Source organism: Aotus nancymaae, unplaced genomic scaffold (genome assembly GCF_030222135.1).
Source record: "Aotus nancymaae isolate 86718 unplaced genomic scaffold, 86718_ANA_hifiasm-v0.15.2.pri h1tg000003l, whole genome shotgun sequence".
NCBI classification, from domain to species: domain Eukaryota; kingdom Metazoa; phylum Chordata; class Mammalia; order Primates; family Aotidae; genus Aotus; species Aotus nancymaae.
This window is the reverse complement of record NW_026988414.1, coordinates 74,189,361-74,209,229: the sequence shown is the minus strand read 5'-3', so window position 1 is coordinate 74,209,229 and position 19,869 is coordinate 74,189,361. Positions and strand designations below refer to the sequence as shown.

General features: G+C 57.0%; 2 protein-coding genes across 3 annotated transcripts in view; one reads left to right on the top strand and one right to left on the bottom strand.

Moving 5' to 3' along the window:
• Positions 1-2,671: 2,671 nt before the first annotated feature.
• On the bottom strand, positions 2,672-6,808 carry CIMAP1C (ciliary microtubule associated protein 1C). 2 transcript variants are annotated; one of them, XM_012457659.3, is made up of 4 exons: positions 6,342-6,808; positions 5,094-5,204; positions 4,137-4,250; positions 2,672-3,622 (listed from the first exon to the last, which is right to left on the bottom strand). In XM_012457659.3, the coding sequence occupies exons 1-4, from the start codon at positions 6,457-6,459 to the stop codon at positions 3,141-3,143; spliced, it is 825 nt and encodes a 274-aa protein (XP_012313082.2). In that variant the 5' UTR covers positions 6,460-6,808; the 3' UTR covers positions 2,672-3,140. The 2 variants fall into 2 exon arrangements, with proteins under 2 accessions (XP_012313082.2, XP_012313083.2); XM_012457660.2 differs by having other exon boundaries at positions 5,094-5,392; positions 6,342-6,406.
• A 10,643-nt stretch (positions 6,809-17,451) lies between these two features.
• Positions 17,452-19,869, top strand: part of CSPG4 (chondroitin sulfate proteoglycan 4) — a 37,860-nt gene continuing 35,442 nt past the window's right edge. The window contains exon 1 of the mRNA XM_021668232.2: positions 17,452-17,632. Within this exon, the coding sequence (XP_021523907.2) occupies positions 17,545-17,632 (88 nt within the window). The 5' untranslated portion in view covers positions 17,452-17,544. The remainder of the gene's footprint in view (positions 17,633-19,869) is intronic.

Here is a 19,869-nt window from a genome sequence, read left to right as displayed (position 1 = left end):
TACGCACATCTCCTTCCTGGCTCCCTTGAGCTGGCAGCCTTGTCCCCAACAGAAGGCCTATTGCGCCACATCCCTGGGGTGATGGCAGTGGTGGCAGTGGCAGTGTGGGTGGCAGGAGCCTGCAGGTGGGAAGGTGGAGATGGCGCAGGGGAGGGCACTTACTAATGAGGCCACCTTCCTTGCTAGCCTGAGAGCCGGTGCCACTAATGATCTCTTCAGTGACCAGCTCCCTGGGGAAGGGCTGCTGCCAGAGCCCTGCTCTCTGCCTCCTCTGCGACCCCCCTTACCCCACTTCCCCCCAATCCTGAGGCACTGCAGGAATCAAGAGCACCAGGGTAAAGCACAGACAGAGCTGACGGCTAGTGCCCGGTCCCACCAGGACCCAGGAGACCGCCTGCCTGCCCGTCAGCCTGCCACCAGGAAGCCCGCCTTGCAATGAACCCTCTGTATTAGCGCGCAGTCTCCAAAAGCCCTCTGAGTCCACATGTGCTTCTGGAGGAAGGAGGCCTGCACACCGCAGGGAGCGGGCTTCCGTAAAAGGAGCACTCAACTGGGAGTCAGGCAAGCTGGCTATGAATCCCAGTGCTGTGCCACCTCGGGCAGGCCCTACACCTCTCTGGATCTTGGTTTCCTTGTCTGTAAAATGGAGGAGGCTAGCATGGCTGGTAAACTCTCAGCTCTGTGAGCCATCTGAGCCCGGTTTGTTTCACCATAATGGGAGGAGGCTGGAGCCACTCTAAACCTAAAACAGGAGAAGATGGTACACGGAGCTGAGCGTTTGCTATTTTGTGTTTACTTTCAGTATGTATTTTATGTGTGTATTTTCATATACATGTGTCTGTGTGTGCATGGGTGTGAGCCTGTATGTACCTGTGCATGTGCATATGTGTGCGGGTATTGGACTAGTACATCAGACGCTAATTTCACAGATACTGCTAAAGATGAGGCTAAAACACACATTTAAATTATAAAAGTAAGCTGATTTTTTAAAATGCTAAGTAAAGAAGAATTCAGGTGGCATCTGAGGGTGGCAAAAGTCCAGATGAAAGTCGACAAATGTCTGCAGCCCCGGCCTCAGTGTCCCTGTCCCATTCCTGCCTAAGGGACAGTGGCTTGGGGGCCCTCCCTCCCTGGAATGGGAAATGCACAAACAGGGCCCCGACTTCCCACGGTGTCCTCACGGTCCCAAGACAGACAGCAGCGTGGATCAGCAGAAGACCTTGCTGTGGGGTGTGTGGAGCTGACCCTTCAGGCCACAGGCTCCACGAGATCTCTGAGGCCACAGAACGTGTCCACACATCTGACTCCCAGGGTGATTCGGGCCGGGACACAGGAATGGCCCAGGCAGAGGTGGCCCGGGCTGGGCCTGAGGCATCCTGGGGGCTCAGCACTGCATCTCCTTGAGGGGCCAGCTGAGACTGCTGGGGCCATGAACAGGCTTCTCCCCGGTACCCACCTGCCTGCCTGGGAGAGAACAGCCAGCCCCACGGCCCCAAATATCTCTGTCCTCCAAGAGGCCGGATATGAATCACAGGAATTTACAGCCTGGCCTGGAGTGGGATTTATGAGTCTGCCTCCAGCCCGGGCTGGCGGGGAGTGGCTGTTGTCAGGCTCCCATTGCCGCTGATGGATGAGGCTGTTTCCTGCAAGACAAACTTCTCTCTACGGCAAGCAGCGAAGGGAGACCCATCCAGGCCCTAGGGCCAGCCCCATACCTGTCCTAGAGCTGATCACTCATGCCCTCCCTTGGGCCTGCCCAAGACAAGACACAACCACACTCAAAGCCTGAATGGACATCTCAGGTAGCCCAAAACACACACACACACACACACACAGAGATGCACACACACACGCCTGCATGCACACACACAGTACTCAGATGAGGAACCAGGGTCCAGAGAGGGATGGGCCTGGCCTGAATCACCCATCAGCACAGCAGTGAAGCCGAGACCCCAGCCCACAAGCCCCCTGGACTGGTTATTTCAGATATTTGATACCAAAAGTGAAGGAAGGACAAATGCCAGCCTCAGAGACCCTAGCCTCCTCGAAGACCAACGGGAGATGGCGCCTGTCCACCCAGCAGCAGCCAGGCCGGAGCGGGTGGGGGCCGGGGTGGGTGGACACAGGCCTGCGCTTGAAGATCGAGGCAACGCTGCCCCCTCCTGGCTAATTCCTGGCTGCTCCTCTGACAGGCACTGCCAGGCTAAGCTGTTGAGGTTGGGAACACAGCGAGTGATTCCAAGAACAGCATATGACAAGCAGACCCTTCCCGGCAGTCCACCCGGCTGAGAGCTGCCTCTGCTGCCCATCCTGTCCGGGCTTCTCACTGCCCAAAGCATCTTCCGGCCCTCACACCTTCAGGGCAAAGCCTGAGGCCCCTCCCAGCTGCCCATGATGCAGCCCCGGTAGCAGCCCCGCCCCTGCACCCCAGGCCCCTGCCACTCTGCATCTCCCGGGTTCCCTGTCCCTGTCCATTCGGGGGCACCTGCGTGCTTTGCTCTCACCTTGACCTCCACCTTCGCCCTCCCCAGCGCTCTGTCTCCTCTTGTCCTCCTTGGTCCCTCCCTGAGGAAACTCCCCTCTCCCCTACTTTCAGCCAGAGAAACCCCACTCCTCTGCCCACACCCCCACCTGCCCTGCCCCTGTCTCGGGGACTGCCCACTGTCAGCAGAGTCCCACAGTTCTGGAACTTGGGGCAACTTGGCCGTCTTCCAGGCCTACCCCCTGCACTCTCTAAAGGGCAATCCTGAGCCCAGAGAGGGAAGGAGCTGCACAAGGCCACACAGCCTGTTAGTGGCAGAGTTAGGACTGGAACACAGCTCTCCCGAGTCCCTGCCTGGGGCTCCTTGGAGGACACATGGCTTCCCCACCTGGTGAACCAGAATGGAACTCTTCAAGGACAGGGACTGTACCACTCCTTCCAGTGTCCCCCACCCCTCACCCAGAGCAGGACCCACAGGAAGCAACTGTGAATACAAAAGGTAAAAAGGAATAATTGAAAATAAATCTCTAATGCCTTCTGTGTGCCGGACATTCAGCAGGCACCAGCTCTGCTACTAGAAATCTTGGTCAAGTTGCTCGATTTGGTGTAGAAAAATAATTTCTGGGGATGGAGGGCAGTGAGTGCCCCAGGAGGGGCCTCAGTCACGAATGTCAACGACCAGTGGGCACAGGTGGGGTGAGTGCTTGATGCCCATGGTGAAAGCAGGGGCATGGGGCTTGTGCACAGTGACCTGCTGGACCTCGTGGGAGCCAGGGCCAGGCCGCGGCGTGTGGTCCAGCGGGTAGGCGAAGCGCTTGGCCATGCTGTAGATAGGACTGCGGTTCTGATAGGTGGATGGCTCGGGCCGGGCGTGCATGGTAGGTCCAGGGCCTCCTGCCACATCCTCCTTGTAGAACCAGTTCTTGTCCCTGGAGGCCAGACTGTAGCAGGGAGCAGCTTGGCTGATGGGGTTGTTGGGCCCCAGCAAGAGTGGCAGCTGGTACTGGTTGGGGGCCGGGTTGGGGTCCATCTCTCTGTATGGGCACCGGTAGCCAAAAGTGTACTGGGGAGCCCTGCATTCCCCAGGTGGGGGGATCTTCTCCAAGTAGTACTGGCAGGATGCGAGGGTGGGGTTCAGGCCTGAAAGGGAGTGACGGGAAGGGAGGGTTTCAGAGCAGGGACCAGACCTCATTCTCTGCTAGCCAACTGATGGGTCCTGGTTATCCTGCTGTGACCTCAGGCTGACCACCTCAGCAGTAGGGCAGGAACATTAAGATGGTCACTTACGGCATCCTGACATCAGGATGACGACAGTGGTCATCATGTAAAAACCGTAATGTCATCATCCAGACATTGTCCCTCTGACAGTCAACATCCTGAGATCACTGCAGTCTGTGAGCGCATTCGCCTGACAATATTGCATCCCCAACAGGAGCCCATGTCATCACAACATCACCTAGTGACCTGCTGTGTGTCGTAACACTGACTTCAAGACGTGGTGGCAGCATCGCAATGTCAGTGTCTTGCAGGGAGATACTGGCATCCAGACATTCCCAGGGAAGGAGTCTTGACCCTTTGCCCCTGCTCAGGTCCTAAGGGTGCACCCCATCCCCAACCTCCCAACCCCCAACATCTGTGCCTAGCCCCGTCTTACGCAGGTTGGAGATGCGCTCCTTCATGGGGACCTGCGGGCAGCTGGACATTCCAAACCGGGTTATTTTGGGATCCAAGACATAGCAAGGCCCAGGGCTGCTGTGATCCACAATCCCTGCAGGGCAACCAAGGAGAGGGCCTGGTCAGCCCCAGAGGCTGCTCCACTGAGCACCTGGCCCGCCTCCAGGTGAGATTCCCTCCCACTTCAAATCCTTTGGCCCCTAGGTGTTTGGGGACCCTTGATTTCCTCATCTGTAAAATGGGACTTTTAACACATGACCTGATATTTTCAAGAACTTGCTCAGAGGAACAGTGAAATAACAGCTGGACAGCAGCTGGGACAGCCACCCACCCAATCAGGGATCGGGGCCAAGGGGAAGTAACAGCCCTGTGGCGGCTGCTGGCATTCAGAAAAGGCCCAGCCAGGCCAGGGGCTTTCCCTGCTGAGGTGGGTGTTCTCCCCGGGGAAAGGCCTGGCAGGCACCCCAGATCTCAGACCCCCGGCGTCACGCCACCACACGTTGGCCAGCAGCCCAGGTCATCTGTGGCCTCTGCTCCTGCCCATCCAATGACTTCTAGACCACCTGGGAAGCTCTGGGGGCCACCACTGCCCCACTGGCCCCCTAGCTGTTCCTACCTGGCCACAATGGCAAGTGACCCCAGCAGAGCATGGTGACCGGAGCTGAAGGGCCCCAGCCAAAGGCCAGATAGAGGGAGACTCTGCTGTGCCAGCTGGACAGGGCCAGCATCCCCTACAGGCTCCCTTGGGAGAGGCAGCTGGGGAATGCCCATGGAGTTACCCTACCCTCAATCCCTGCTGGCTTCCTATGGACCTAGGGGGTCCCTCGAGTGTCCCACTCAGATTCCCAGTGGTTACAGAGAATGGCTCTATGTCTCTCCCCTCAACCTCCAACCATGGCTCCAACCCCAGGGTGACGACTGGGGTGGCAATGCTCACGCTTCTCTGAGTGCCGGGTATGCAGGGTATAAGCCGGTGCCTTGAACATGGAGATGTCGTGATTTATGTAGCCTGTGCAGGATGGCCGGAGGTACTTGGCGGGCCCCGGACCTGTAAGGATGAACAGGACAGCCCTCAGCATGGACCCACCAGGTCAGAGGCAGGGGAAGCCCCAGTACAGGCATCATGGGAACACTGGAGGTCTTTGGTCCTCCTGCTGACGCGCTGCCACGAAGCCCATCATCCATCCAGCTGCTCGCTTGGGGGAAGGCAGTGTTTCCAGATAAAATGCAGCTTCCCTTGGACAGACAATGCATAATAAGAAAGTTACAATTAATTTGAGAACTTATTCTGCGCCAAGTTCTACACTAGGCATCTGATGCGGATTATTTCCGTTAAGCTTCCCAACAACGCTATAAGGTAGATGCTCTTGTTTTTCCCATCTTACAGAATATTGAGGCTTAGAAATACCAATTTACGCAGGGCTCCGTGGCTCACGCCTGTAATTTCAGCACTTTGGGAGGCTGAGGAGGGCGGATCACGAGGTCAGGAGTTCAAGACCAGCCTGGCCAACATGGTGAAACCCCATCTCTACTAAAAATACAAAAATTAGCCAGGTTTAGTGGCGGGTGCCTATAATCCCAGCTACTTGGGAGACTGAGGCAGGAGAATCGTTTAAACCCGGGAGGCAGAGGTTGTAGTGAGCTGAGATGGTGCCACTGCACTCCAGCCTGGGTGACCAGGCAAGACTCCATCTTGGAGAAAACAAAAACAAATACACACACACACACACACACACACACACACACACACACACACACATATAAATTAACCTACATATCACAAACTAATAATGTGAATATTCTGAGACAGTCAGTAGAACCCAAACCTTTAATCCCCGCACTAAATTACTCCCACTTAGAGCACTAGTCAGTCATTACCAACATAGTAAGAATTAGTGTCTGCTCTCCCTTGAGAGTAAAATTGAAGGGAAGTGAGGAAAGCTAAAGCTAGGACAAAGTTCCCAGTCTTTTTCCAAAACTGGCCTCACTGCCAGCCCCAAGCTCCCACCCTCCCCCACCCCCTTGGACAATCCCTGCAGGCAACATTGCCCACAAGGGTCAGCTTGGAGGCTCAGGGCTTCTGTAAGGCTTCAAGGAAATTGGAAGAGGCTTTGCAGGAAGCAGGCTAGAAGGAGCCCTGGAGAGAGGGGAGTGGGCCCAAGCCCAGAGTAGGAATGGCTCTCACCTTTGAGTGTGGCCATGATGACAGGGGTCTGCTTGATCTCCTGCCACGAGGGCAACGGTTCCTTCTCTGGGTGCTGCACGTGGCACACGGAGTTCTTGGTCCTCTTGGCCAGCTTCATGGCTGTGACTGGGGAAGGAGCAACAGCAGCTAGAGCAGGGTCTAAGCAGCAGGCAAGGGGCTGGGGAAGGCCTGCCTGAGAACCCCTCACCCCGCCCCAGACACCGAGGAGGCTGGGAAGGAAGGCGGTTCTCCGGCTTGAGCAGCTGAGATCGTCTGGAGCACAGTCAGCACAGGCCCCAGCAGTCTGGAGCTGGAGATGACATCACGGCAGAACTTGGACTGTGAAGCTCTGAGTGTTTATTTCCCCTGGTTGCTGTGGCGCCCGAACTGTGGAATAGAAATTCTATGCTGGGAGCTTAGTTATGGAACCCTGACTATCCCACTTCCCCCCCGACCAATCAGGACCCTGGGTCAGGGAAGGGAAAGGGAGAGGTGGCATCACATCCCAGCCTGTGCTTCCCTCCCAGTGGGTGCCCTAAGGTTGGGGAAAGGAATGGAAAGCGTGGATGGGTTATGGGTGAAGGATGTGTGCAGCACACACAGCCCCCTGGAAGCTCCCTAGCCCCTGCCTCTCCCACCTACCTCCCCAGGCTCTGGACATGCCCTCCCTTCTGTCAAAGTAAGGATCAAGTCAACTCTCACTAAGGTGTGACTGTCTGATAGCTCCTTCCCAGAGTCCTACCCCAGGGCATGGTATCTTTAGAGATCCATGTCTAGCTCAAGGGATATAAACAGGAATGGGAGGCACATAAAGGAGGATGGAGGGGTGGTGCTGAGCCCTCGAGGGGTTGCTTCCTGTGCATGTGACCGAGAGCACTCCTTTGGCAGGGGAGCAGTCAGAGTTGGGGGGCGATATGAGAGGACACGTGGAAGGGGAGGGAAGGTAGCCAGCCCGGCTGACTGATAGATGCGCCCCAGGCCTGAGGAGGTGCTGGGAACCTCTCCATTCCTAAGGACCCAGGAGGCTTTGGGGCCCTGGGCCTGTCACCTCCACTGGTTCCTAACTCAGACTGGGGATTTGATCTGAACCCGGTGAGCTGCATCCACCTCCGGAACCAGATGCCTGCTGGCTTTAGACAGGGTGCCTGTCACCACCCAGGACACAATTAAGGAAACTAGGGCCCGGAAAGGATCAGGGACTTGCCCAAAGTCTCCTATTACATCAAAGTAGCAGAGAGAGAACCCGGTTACAAGACCCAGCGCTCTCCTTGGATCACAGTCTCTGACTGAATAGAAACTAAGCCGTGCTCAACGCATTCCAGCCAGCAGGCACAGCGAGGGCTCAGAGCAGCAGGCAGGACAGGCACGCAGGCGTCCAGAGGCCCCTGAGGGACCACAGACCTTACAGCAGAGGACGGGGGCCCACCCCCTCCCCAGCAGCAGCAGACCCTCTGTGTGCTCCACATGCCCATGGGGTAACCAAGCCTCTGATTTCTGGGAAGGGAGGCCTGGGCCAGGCTGAGGGTGACCCAACCTCGGTGGCCTCGGGCCAGGGCCAGTGCTGCCTCCTCAGCCCCATCCACGTCACCTTTTCCTGCAGGAGGCTGTGAGCCCTGATGGTCCATCAGTGCTGACAGGGCCGGATCTGGGGCTGGGACCCCCACCTTCCTGGTGAGGGGGCGGTCTCCAAGCATTTCAGGCCGGGGAGCCCCCTGCCTTCCTCCCCGGCTGCTTCTGCCCATCATCCTGGTGCACAGGTCTTCGGGAAATTGAGTCACCCCACACCCCAGCAGATCACAAGACACTCCGATTTGTTCCCTGTGCTCCCTTCCCTCCAGCTCTGACAGACCCAGCTCGCCCCTGGAGGTGCCCCTCGGCCCTCACATCCCTTGTGCCTCACAGTTCCAAGTTGTGTGGGTCACTGACCACCTTGGTCCCCAGACTGTGCCCTCCTATAAAATGCATCATTCCTCTGGGGCCCCGGTGTCCAGGGGTGCCCCCCAACACCTCCTCAGGGCTGCTGTGGGTCCCTCACTTGTAAACCTAGCAGCCACGGCTCAGGGCCACCTCCACCCCACTCTCGGCCACCTCCAGCCCACCCCAACTCCTGCCATTACGCTGATGGCTCAGGCCTCCCAAGGTCCACCACGAATGCCCTGGCCTCCCCGATCCCAGACCTCCCCATGTGCAGACCCCTCCACTCCCTCACAGCCCGGTCCCCCACTGCCATCCTGGGCTTCCTACCACCTCCCCCAGCACTGGCGGCCGATCTCCCTGGAAGGCCATCCCCTGCCTCCCATCGCTGAGACCCACCGCTGACCCTGCACTCCCTACACTTCCACCTCGTCCTTCAGGCCCCTCCAGCCTTCACCACCCTCCTCGTCCAGCCGCTTTCCTGGAACGTCCCAGCCCTGCCACCCCCAGATTGGCCTTGTCCATCTGCACCAGGCAGATAAAGCTGCTGGGGACAGTCTCACGGCCGGAACCCTGGACCTGCCCTCCTCGCCACCTGCCAGCCACCTCACCTCTGGGCAGCCCGCCCTCCCCGCTTCCCCAGGATGACCCCAGGGGTCATCCCCAGCATGGCTCACTCTCCTCTATACGCCTGGCCGTTCCTCAGTCCCTGTCCACCTGCCCCATCAGGCTGGGCTCTGACAAGCACCCCCCACGACAGCCTCAGAACCACCGCGTCTGCTGTCATCCGCTCCCACTTCCCACCTGGGACCCTGTGGATTTCACCCCTCTCCTAGGACTTGCGCCTCTCATCTGGCTCCCTCCTGTCACATTCTAGATGTCCTAAGTCCCCTCCATCTATTCAAAACTGTCCCCCCTGCCCACATGCTTCTCCGTCCCCACCTGTCCCTCTCTGCCCAGCCACAGACCACCTTCCCCACAGAGGCGTTTCCCGGTCGTCTCTATTCCCGCCTCCCGCTCACACTTGCTTAGCAGGAGTTGGCTCCGCGCCCACTGCGCCCCCCGAACCTGGCTTAACTCCATGCCCGCCACCTGCAGGTGGCACCTGCCTCCCAGGGACACTCTTCAACCTCTTCAGCACGGTCTCTCGGCCTCTCTCGGCAGCGCTGGCCCCAAATGCCGGCCCCGCCCCACTCCTGCCGCCCCTCCTGCTTTCCTCCGGTCTCTCAGCTGCTCCTGCTCCGCGTTCTTCCTGGCTTCCTTCCTCAACCTGACCTTTCAGTGTTGGCGTTTGCTTATTCATTGCAAAGGGGAAACAGTAACTTTACAGGGGAGGGGGCTGGCGGGCATCACCTCAACCAAGCGATGCAAGTCAGTGCCCGAGGATGACGCTACAGACGGACACCTCTCATTTGTTTGTTTTTCGAGGGTTTTTTTTTTTTTTTTTGAGACAGAGTCTTGCTCTGTTGCACAGGCTGGAGTGCTGTGGTGTGATCTCAGCTCACTGCAAGCTCCGGCTCCTGGGCTCAAGCGATTCTCCTGCCTCAGCCTCCTGAGTAGCTGGGATTACAGGCACCTACTACCACGCCCAGCTAATTTTTGTATTTTTAGTAGATGGGGTTTCACCCTGTTGGCCAGGCTGGTCTCGAACTCCTGACCTCAAGTGATCTGCCTGCCTTGGCCTCCCAAGGTGCTGGGATTATAGGTGTAAGCTACTGCACCCACCCAGATGTGTGTCTCTTGATAGGCTGTGTAAGAAGAGAACGGCATCACTTCCCAGGCGTTCCCACCATGATGCGGAACCTGAATCTAATCATGAAGAAACCAGACACACTCAAACCAAAATCACCTGCAAAAGAACTGGCCTGTATCTGTCAAAAAGGGCAACATCACAGAAGACAACGAAACACTGAAGAACCGTGCCAGATGAACGGGCACTCAGAAGACAGGATAACTAAATGCAATGTGGACGCCGGGGTTTTCTTTTGCTATAAGGGATACTGTTGGGAAAATTGGCAAAGCTGGGGAGAAAGGTCTCCGGCCTAGTTCAAAGTATTGTACTAATGTTAATTTCCCGATTTTGATAATTGCACTCCAGTTATGAAAGAGAAGGTCCTGTTCTTAGGAAATACTGCTTGAGCCCAGGAGTTTGAGACCAGCTTGGGCAACACAGTGAGACAGCATCACTACCAAAAGAGAAAAAAAAACACAGCCAGGCATGGTGATGTGTGCCTGTAATCCCATCTACTCAAGCAGGAAGCTTGCTTCAGTCCAGACATTTGATGCTGCGTTCAGCTATGACGGCACCACTGCACTCCAGCCTGGGCAACAGAGCAAGACTCTGTCTCATTTTTTTCAAATTAAAAGAAAAAGAGGCTGTAATTCCAGCACTTTGGGAGGCCGAGAAGGGTGGATCATGAGGTCAAGAGATCGAGACCATCCTGGTCAACATGGTGAAACCCCGTCTCTATTAAAAATACAAAAAATTAGCTGGGCATGGTGGTGCATGCCTGTAGTCCCAGCTACTCAGGAGGCTGAGGCAGGAGAATTGCCTGAACCCAGGAGGCGGAGGTTGCGGTGAGTCAAGATCGCGCCATTGCACTCTAGCCTGGGTAACAAGAGCGAAACTCCGTCTCAAAAAAAAAAAAGAGGAAGATCAGCCATGAGCTCACTCCTATAATCTCAACACTTTGGGAGGCTGAGATGGGCAGATCATCTGAGGTCAGGAGTTCGAGACCAGCCTGGCTAACATGGTGAAACCCCATTTCTACTAAAAATACAAAAAATTAGCTGGGTGGATGTGGTGGTGGACACCTGTAATCCCAGCTACTGGGAGGCTGAGGTAGGAGAACAATTGAATCACTCGAACCTGGGAGGCGGAGGTTGCCGTGAGCGGAGATCGCGCCATTGCACTCTGGCTTGGGCAACGAGAGCGAAACTGTCTCAAAAAAAAAAAAAAAAAAAAAGTGAAACAAACTCACTGAAATATTTAGGAATAAAGGAGCATTATGTCTGCAACTTTCGAATGATTTGGAAAAATAGAGAGAGAGAGAGAGAGAAAGAATTTAAAGTGTGGTAAACAGGAAATCTAGGTGGAGTATGTGGGAAATATTTGTGACCATCATGCCGCTTTTATCCGAGTCTGAAATTATGTCACAATAAACATTTTAAGGAAGAGACGCTGGCGTCTCCGGACTCAGTGCCGGGTCTTCCTCGCGTTTTGCGCCACGCTCCTCTCTCCCAGGCAGTCTCACCTCTGGCTGCTTTCATTCCATTATCGATACCCCAGCAATCCCCAAGTACAGATTCCCCTGGCTAGACCTCCTTAGGAGCACTAGGCTCTCATATGCAACAGCCTGCACAGTGTCACTTGGGTTTCTCACGAGCACCTCAAAATCAACATGCCCCACGATTTTCATCTCATAAGATGCCCACCCAGTCCCCCTCCATCTCAGTCCATGACACTACCGCACACCCTTCCAACTGCCCAAGCCAGGAACCTCGTCCTGGACGCCTCCCTCATCCTGACTCCCCACATCCAACCAATTGCCAAGTCATTTTGGGGAGGCCGTAAGTTCCCCAAAAACAGGCTCGTGCATTATTCAGCCGTGTCCCCAGCCCCCAGCATCAGCAGAGAGCCTGACATATGCCTGCACTTAGGAAATATTTGTTGAGTGAATGAATTTGTTGATCAAGGAATGTCAGTCCTTTTCATGGAAGCAGAGTCCTGCTTCCTGAGCCCCAGGCACGTGCCAGGTCTGACTCACTGGACTGCCATCTAGGATGTGCTGGCTTCTATCAGTTCTATCTCTTGCTGCATAACAAATTACTCTCAAAATCTAATTGCTTAGAACAGCAGCCTCCTTCTGTTGCACACGGTTTCTGTGGGTCAGGAGTTTAAAAGTGACTTTGCTGGATGGTTCTGGCTCCAGGTCTCTCAGGAGGTGGCAGTCAAGATGTCAACAGAGGTCAGGTGCAGTGGCTCACACCTGTAATCCCAGCACTTTGGGAAGCCAAGGCGTGCAGATCACCTGAGGTCAGGAGTTTGAGACCACAGCCTGACCAATATGGTGAAACCCCATCTCCACTAAAAATACAAAAATTTGCTGGATGTGGTGGTGCATGCCTGCAATCCCAGCTACTCGGGAGGCTGAGGCAGGAGAATCACTCGAACCCAGGAGGCAGAGGTTGCGGTGAGCTGAGATCGCACCACTGCACTCCAGCCTGGGCAACAAAGCTAGACTCTGTCTCAAAAAAAAAAGTAGAGGATGCATCATCTGAAGGTTTGATTAGGGTTGGCAGATCCACTTCCAAGACGGCTCATTCACATGGTGAGCTGGTGCCAGCTGCTGGCAAGAGGTCTCAGTTCCTCTCCACACTGGCACCTCCACAGCCTGCTTAAATGTCCTCAGATCATGGTGGCTATAATCTGAAGAGAGCAAGGCGGAAGCCGCCATGTCTTTTCTGACCTTGCCTTGGAAGTCACCCCATCATTTCTGCAACACCCTATTGACTGCATAGGTCAGTGTATTCAACATGAGAGGGAACTACCCAGGGGCATGAATGCCAGCAGGTGAGGCTCACGAGGGCCATCTCGGAGGCTGGCTACCACAAGGCTTTTCACTGTGCAGGGACAACAGCCAAGGGGGCCAGCAGGGGCTGAACTCCAAGCCGTGTATTCTGGCATAGGGTGGTGTCCCCACTAAAACTCCACACAGGCTAACAGCAGCCCCACCAGCTTGCTCCAGCTATCTCTTGGCTTCAGTCTTGCCTCGTCTCCAAGGGACTCCTGAGAGTCAGGCAGACAGCAGGACCCTGGCATGAACTGTTGCCATCATCACAACCACCAGGCACCGCCCTTTAAAGCTTATAAAGCTCAGTGCTTTTGCTGGAGGCCATCATCCAAGCACCTCAGTGGTTGTCCATTTTATGGATAAGGAAAGGGGTCCAGAAAGGCAAAGTGACACATCTGGCACCACATAGGAAAGGCTTGGCAGGACCGGGCTCCTGGCTCCTGACCCCACATTCTTTCCGCTGCCCTGCCCAGTGGCCAGCGCAGACCCACATCCCCTGACATCCGCTGCGAGCCTCCTTCCCAGCCCCAAGCAGGTATTTCTCACCCTTCTGGGAGCCCCAACCCAGCCCCCAAGCAAATATATTCACAAATCTTTCATCCGGATGGGAACTGTCCACTCTCCTTCCAAGAGGCTCTGTCTGCAGACAGCTGGCTGCCCGCTGGGGCAGCACAGCAAGGGTTAACAGAAGGACCCAATATTTAGAAATAGCACAACCCCAGAGGAGTCAGCTGTGGCCAGCTGGTCACAGCCACGGAGGCCACCAGCCTTTGTGAGCGTGGTATGGAAGACGAGTGCCTGGTCCTGGAGAGCAGAGGCTCCGAGAGGGTCCTCCCCGCATGGTTTGTACATGGCTCAGAGGCCAAGGCAAAGCCCTCCGCTGGCCTCCCTTCCACAGCTGACTCCTGAGGGTGGCAAACGTAACTTTCCAGCTCCCGAACTGTGTGACTGTCAGGACTGGCTGCTCCCACCCCTCCTGAGCCTGGCTGCCTGGACTTGGAGGAGCCCTACATGTGCCTCCGCCAGAAGCAGGAGCAGGACCACGCCTAACAGAGGCCCAAGATCAAAGGCCCAGGCCTGGGGCCTGCTGCTTGGAGCTCTTGGCCACAAAACTGCAGGGCCACTGAGCCACGCCTAAAGCCCATGCCGTCTTGCACAGTAGTGGCCTAGGTTCTGTGACCTTCGCAGCAGAGGGCCAATTCCCTGAGGGCAGGCCCTAGGCAGCAGGAGCACACCCCGGCCCAGGCACCACCCCAGCTAGGGCACAGGCACACACCATTCACCAGCAAGCAGGCTTTGGCCACAGGCTCCTTGGGTGGGGCCCCAGCGACCAGGGTGCAAAACACCCTGGCCAAGGGTGGGGCCAACCACAGCCACTGCCACAGCGGGTCCTCTCAGTCCAAGACGTGCTGGGGTAGGAGTGCCCAGCAGCGCCTGGCAGCATGCTTGGCTGACCCTGCTGGCAGGGATGTGGGTGTTCCTGGGCTCTCTGTGGTCTCATTCTCCGAGAACAATTGGAGACACCGAGGCAGCACACGCCACAGGCCACTGTAGCTTCAGGGGAGTTGGAATCTTCCTTCACCCCAGCCGGAGCATCTTCTTCCTTCTTCCTGTGTGTTCTGTTTCCCTCTTTCCTCCCTCCCACCCTGTGCCTGTCCTGTGCTCAGCTGGGGAGGCCTGGACGCACACCTCCTGACCCAGCAAGGCAGGCCCCAGGTGAAACTAGGAGAGCTATGGCGGTCAGGACTCCAGGGACTCTTTTGAAAGTGAAGTCAATGTGCATGAAGGAGGGCTGGGAGCACTTGCTGGAGGAAGGTGAGGTGTGGCCAGGGAGGCAGGGGCAGTCAGGGATGGCAACCTAGGACGCCTGGCCAAGCCACGCCAAGGAAAGTCACAGCAAAGGTCGGAAGGCAGAAGGGAGAAGGCTCAAGCCAGGCCTCAGGATGCCAGAGAGGTCCAGGTCAGCTCTGCTCAGCGCTGAGGCTTCAGGGCCTGGGGGGAGCTGCTGAGGAGCTGGAGAGGGGACAGTTGAGGGGACGTTGCTGGTCCAGCAGCCTTTGTTCCAAGACAGCAGGAGGCACACAGGGGCCTCGGCTTCCTGCCAGTCTGCCTGGCATGGCGCTGTTCATCACTGTCCTGGGTTCGAGTCCCGGGTTACAGGCTGAGCAAACGCCAGGCCTGTGTGTGCTGGAGCCGCGGCATCCCTGTTTCACTGAGAGCCTCAGTTTCCTCATCTGGAAGCCGGGACACTGTCCCCCAACACACACACTTCCCAAGGTTGTCAAGAGATCAGGTGAATGTTTTGTAAACTGGGAAGCCCCAGCAGAGACGTGTGAGCCAGGATTACGAGGAGAGATTACTGCCCTGCTGGTTACCGGGATTACTGGGAGAAATTACTGCCCTGCTGGTTGCCGGGATTACTAAGAGAGATTACCACCCTGCTGGTTGCCGGGATTACTAGGAGAGATTACCACCCTGCTGGTTGCCGAGATTACTGTGAGAGATTACTGCCCTGCTGGTTGCCACTATCTTCCAGGCCTGTGTTTCTCCGCCCAGCTAGCAACAAGGCAGGGGGAGGCTCCCAGCTAATCCCAACTTGAATCTCAGCTGTGGGCGGGAGCGCCCTGTCTAGAGGCTCCAGAGACATCTGTGTAGGTGGAGAACAGGGAAGATGGGGAGGGGAAAGAGGTGGGGAGATGGGGTCGGCGGAGATCTTCACCCAAATTTTTGATTCATAGAGCAGAAGCCTTCTCCCTTCTTTTTTAATTCCTGAAAAGAAAGCTCTTTTCCTCCAAACCCAGTCTTCCAAGCAGCTGCCCCGGCCCCAGGCCCATAGCTGGCCAGTAATTAGCCCCTAACGAGGACCAGGTGTCCTGCTGACTTGAGGAGAAGGAAAAACAAGGGACAAGTTGTGGAATCAATGGCTTCACCGCCACCGAGGCCAGCCTGGCACGGCCTCCATCCCAGGCCTCCTAGGGTACCCGGATGGAAGCGCTTAGGTTTGCCTAGTCCCCACAGACAGCAGCAACTGGTTTCTCAGTCAACCACAGCAGGCATTTATTGCACACCTACTGTATGCAGCAGCCCCTGGAGGGGAAGTTTCAAGTTTTGCCACAAGGGAGGTGATATGTGTAAAGCTGTATGTAAACCACGAATCACAGGGATGTGCAGGATGACAGAGACAGAGGAGAAAGGATAAGCATTTATTGAGCACCTACTGTATGCCACGCCCTGGGCTAGGCACTTGAGGTACATTAAAGCATTTAATCCTCATCAACCCAATTTTGCAAATGAGGAAACTGCCACAGAGAGGTGAGGGGACTTCTTCAAGCCAATTAGCAGAGCTGGGGTTTGAACCCAGGTCTCTCTGGTTTCAAGACCAGTACTCATAACCCCCCTCACAGATCAGGCACCATCACACCTGAGCACTGCACTTAGGGTCAAAGACCTGACCCCACCTCTGAGCAGCTATGTAAACTAACTCCAGTCCCTTAATCTCTCTCAGCCTCAGTTTCTTCATCTGCAAAGTGAGGCTCGGTTTCGTTGCAAAGTATGAAGTGCTGTACATACTGCGGGATTGTTACTGGTCAAAGGGAGGAGCTGGGAAGAGGGTGCAAGGTGGGGCTGGGCTGGAGATGGGCTGGAGCAGACAGACGGAGGGACCTAGACAGAGGAAGTAGACCGAGGCCCGTTAGCACTGGGACTGGACAGAGAACAGGCGGAGCCTCCAGGCCCCGGAAGCTACAATAACATGGCCTTTCTGCCGTTTCTCCTCCTGTTTGGAACTAGGCTGATGTTGCTGCCTGGAGGGGAGCCACAGAAGGGCCCCAGCCTGAAGCTGTTAGGTAGGAGCTAAATCCAGGGCCAGATTTCCAGGAGGCAGCCTCGGGAAGTTGAAACACCCAGATTCAAGGGTCAGGAGGCCTGGGTTTCTTGGCCCCAATGGCCGGGGACCTACCTTGTAAGAGCCACTTTCAGCTTGATCTACACTTTCCTGCTCCATACCATGGGGGAGGGGTAGTCCTCACCCACCTTGTAAGGTTATTTTGAAGCAAATGTCACTGCCGCGAGACTGACAGTCCCTGTGAGGAAGTCCAGACACCTCTCCTTTTCAGACAGGGAGACTGAGGCCCTTCTGGGCAGAGAAGGTCACGGTCGCAGCCGTGGGCCGTGAGCCACAGGACCTCAGGCGGTGCCTCGAGTCTGCAGAAGTTCCCAGGAGGCAAAGCAGCCCGAAAGCCGGCTGTCCGTCCTTCCTCCTAAGGCTGGAGTGCGCCTGCGGAGGGGTCTCCTGAACTCCCGCAAAGGCAGAAAGGCGGGAAGTGGGGGCTGGCCCAGCTCGTGCCTCCTCCCCTAGGGGGTCTCCCTGGCTCTTGGGGTCAGAGTTCAGGGTGTCTGGACCTCTCTATGACTTTGTTCCAAGTCTTTAGGGTGGGGCTGTGGTCTGGCCCAGCTATAAAGGCCCTCTCACCCCTGCCCCGGTGAGGAGCAGCCCCGCACGGGCCCTTTAAGGTTGAAGGTGGGGGCAGATGGGTGAGCCCAAGCCTGAAACCCGAGCGAGCGCGCGGGTCCGCGCCTGCCCCGCCCCCGGAGTTAAGTACGCGGACACCCGGAGCCGGCCCGCGCCCAGGAGCAGAGCCGCGCTCGCTCCACTCCGCTCCCAGCTCCCAGGACTCCGCGGGCTCCGCGCAAGTCCTGCCACTCAGCCCGCCGGGATGCAGTCCGGGCCGCGGCCCCCACCTCCAGCCCCCGCCCTGGCCCTGGCTTGGACCCTGGCTATGATGGCCAGACTCGCATCCGCAGGTGAGTGAGGGGCCTGAGACCCCGACCCAGCCTGGCGGAACTAGAGGGGCTCCTCAGGGAGAAAAAGGGGACAGGAGGAGCCAGAAGTGGCCCCAGATCGGGAGTCAAGCAGGCTGCGCTTCCCCCACCACAGGCTGGGGTTGCCGGGGATCAACCCTGGGGTGGACGCGGACCCCGCTATCTCAGGTTATGGGGTTTCTAGCTAGCCAAGGCTGTCCAGTTGGGGGCGAGGGCAGGCCACCCAGGCATGGATGGCCTAGGGCGTGGCTTTGCCCGTTTGGAGTGTCTGAGACACCCAGTGGGGCCAACCCTATGCTGGCTGGGCTCATTTGCCAGGCAAGTTTGGGGTGACCATGTTGGGGCCCAAAGGGACCCAGTGACAGTGAGAAATGGGTCCTGCAGCCTCAGATGCCCTGGGCCAGGAACGGAGAGTGCTGCAAGGTGGGAAACAAGGAAGGTGCCACCCTGCCCTCCCTGTGAGGAGCCCCACACACCCCTCCAGCTGCTCCCAGCTCTGTCCCTTCTCCCTCCGCTTGCTCCCCTGTGGATCCATCTGTCTATCCGCCACCCTCCTCCTCCTTCTGCCCTTCTCTCCCTGCTCCTGTTGGTGACAGGCAGGACTCCCCACTCACCACCCACTCAGCCTCCTAGAGGCAGAGCTGGTACCCCTCAGATACCCTGTCCTCCGGCGGGGACTTGTCCTACAGATAGCCCTGGACCACCCCCTGCCACACCTCCCCGTCCTAGCACTGATGGCTGACCCAGCCAAGGCTGAATGGAAGTCTGCTTTCTGAGAGGTGCAGGGATACATCCTCTCTCTGTCCCGATGCCAAGGCAGCTCTAGTTATGCCGTAAGAACTGCGGCCTCGGGGCGCACCCGTCATCACCTCCCATGCGTGATTCAGTGCCCAGCTACCTCTTCTTCGGGACCATTCCCAAGAGCAATGTGGAGCGAGGAAGGGCCTGAGCCTCCTTCGCCAGGGCCCAGGCCACACCCTTCTCCCCTTCGGATGGAGCAGCCAGCTCTAAGAGAGGGCATCATGGGGTTCCTGGAAGGGAAGTGAGTCACGGGAGGACCCCCGGGGTGAATCGGTGCTGGATCCCCAGGCTCCCTGTTCCTGTCTGCAGGGACCAGATCCCCTAAGATTTCAGGGCCTGAGGGAAGGCCTGGGCCTCCAGGCAGATGGGAAGGGAGCATCCAAGGTGACCGGGGCGGTCAGCTCATCCAGGCCCCAGCCTCCAGCCAAGGAGGGATTCCAACACTCCCACCTCCTTGGGCTTCAACTGAGAGCCATTCTCAAATCCCTTCTTAGCCCCAACAACACGCAGGCATGGTGCTGGACTCTCAGGGGCACAAGGAAATTGAGAGGCTGAACTTAGACTCATTCAGGAGGCAGAAAGGCACATTTGATCTCAAACAGCAAAGATGCGGATGAAAAGTACAACGGGGAGAAAGTCAGGGGCCAGCTGGGGCGGGACACAGGGTGGTCCTCGAACCAAGCGTTGGTGAATGGGAAGGGAGTCAGTACTCCAGGCAGGGGCGCTGACTCAGAGGCACCGAGGTGGGCGTAAGCAGAGGGGTGTTGAGACAGGAGGGCCAGCAGCCTGGCTGGGAGGCATATTTCAAGCACAGGCCAGGGAGAGCCACTGGGCTAGGGCACAGAAGCCTTAAATGGCAAAATGAAGCCCACGGCCTATGTCCTGTTGGCAAAGGAGAAGCCACAAGGGTTTTAGGTCAGGAGAGCGGCATGGTGCTGTGGGGTTTCATAACGTTCCACCACCCCCTGCCTTTAGGACTCAGAAATGAGGAGGGAGTGGGAGAGCTCCCGTCCAGCAACCCATCTCTGTCACCAAACCTGGCCCAGCTCCCTGTCCTGATGTCTGCAGTAGGGGCAGCCCCTGCCTGAGGAAGGCATCCCTCTCACCCCTCCCAGATGCCCCCAGTTGCAGAGGCCCTCATCCTCCTGTACCCTAGTGAGGCATGCTGGGAGGCTCTCCCTCCACTCATCAACATTTGAGGAATCCGGGTCAGTAGGCCTGGAAGTCAGCACCCTAGGAGGCCATCTGGGCCAATCTTCCACTTGTATAGAGAGGGAAACTGAGGCCCCAGAGAGGAAGAAAATTACTCTGAGTGCCACCAAGAACCCCAGCAGCCCAGGAAGAGCCCCCAGCCCTGCTTTGAGGGTGCTCCCAGCCTGCATGGGGGGCTAGGCTTGGGCCACTGTGAGTGTGGATGA

Bases quoted from the DNA above. Each gene is read 5' to 3' on its own strand.
- CIMAP1C (XM_012457659.3), bottom strand. From the start codon at position 6,459: ATGAAGCTGGCCAAGAGGACCAAGAACTCCGTGTGCCACGTGCAGCAC. The intron at 5,205-6,341 runs GTGAGAGCCATT...TCATCCTTACAG, and splicing joins CATCATGGCCACACTCAAAG to GTCCGGGGCCCGCCAAGTAC. The intron at 4,251-5,093 runs GTGAGCATTGCC...GTTGCCCTGCAG, and splicing joins TACCCGGCACTCAGAGAAGC to GGATTGTGGATCACAGCAGC.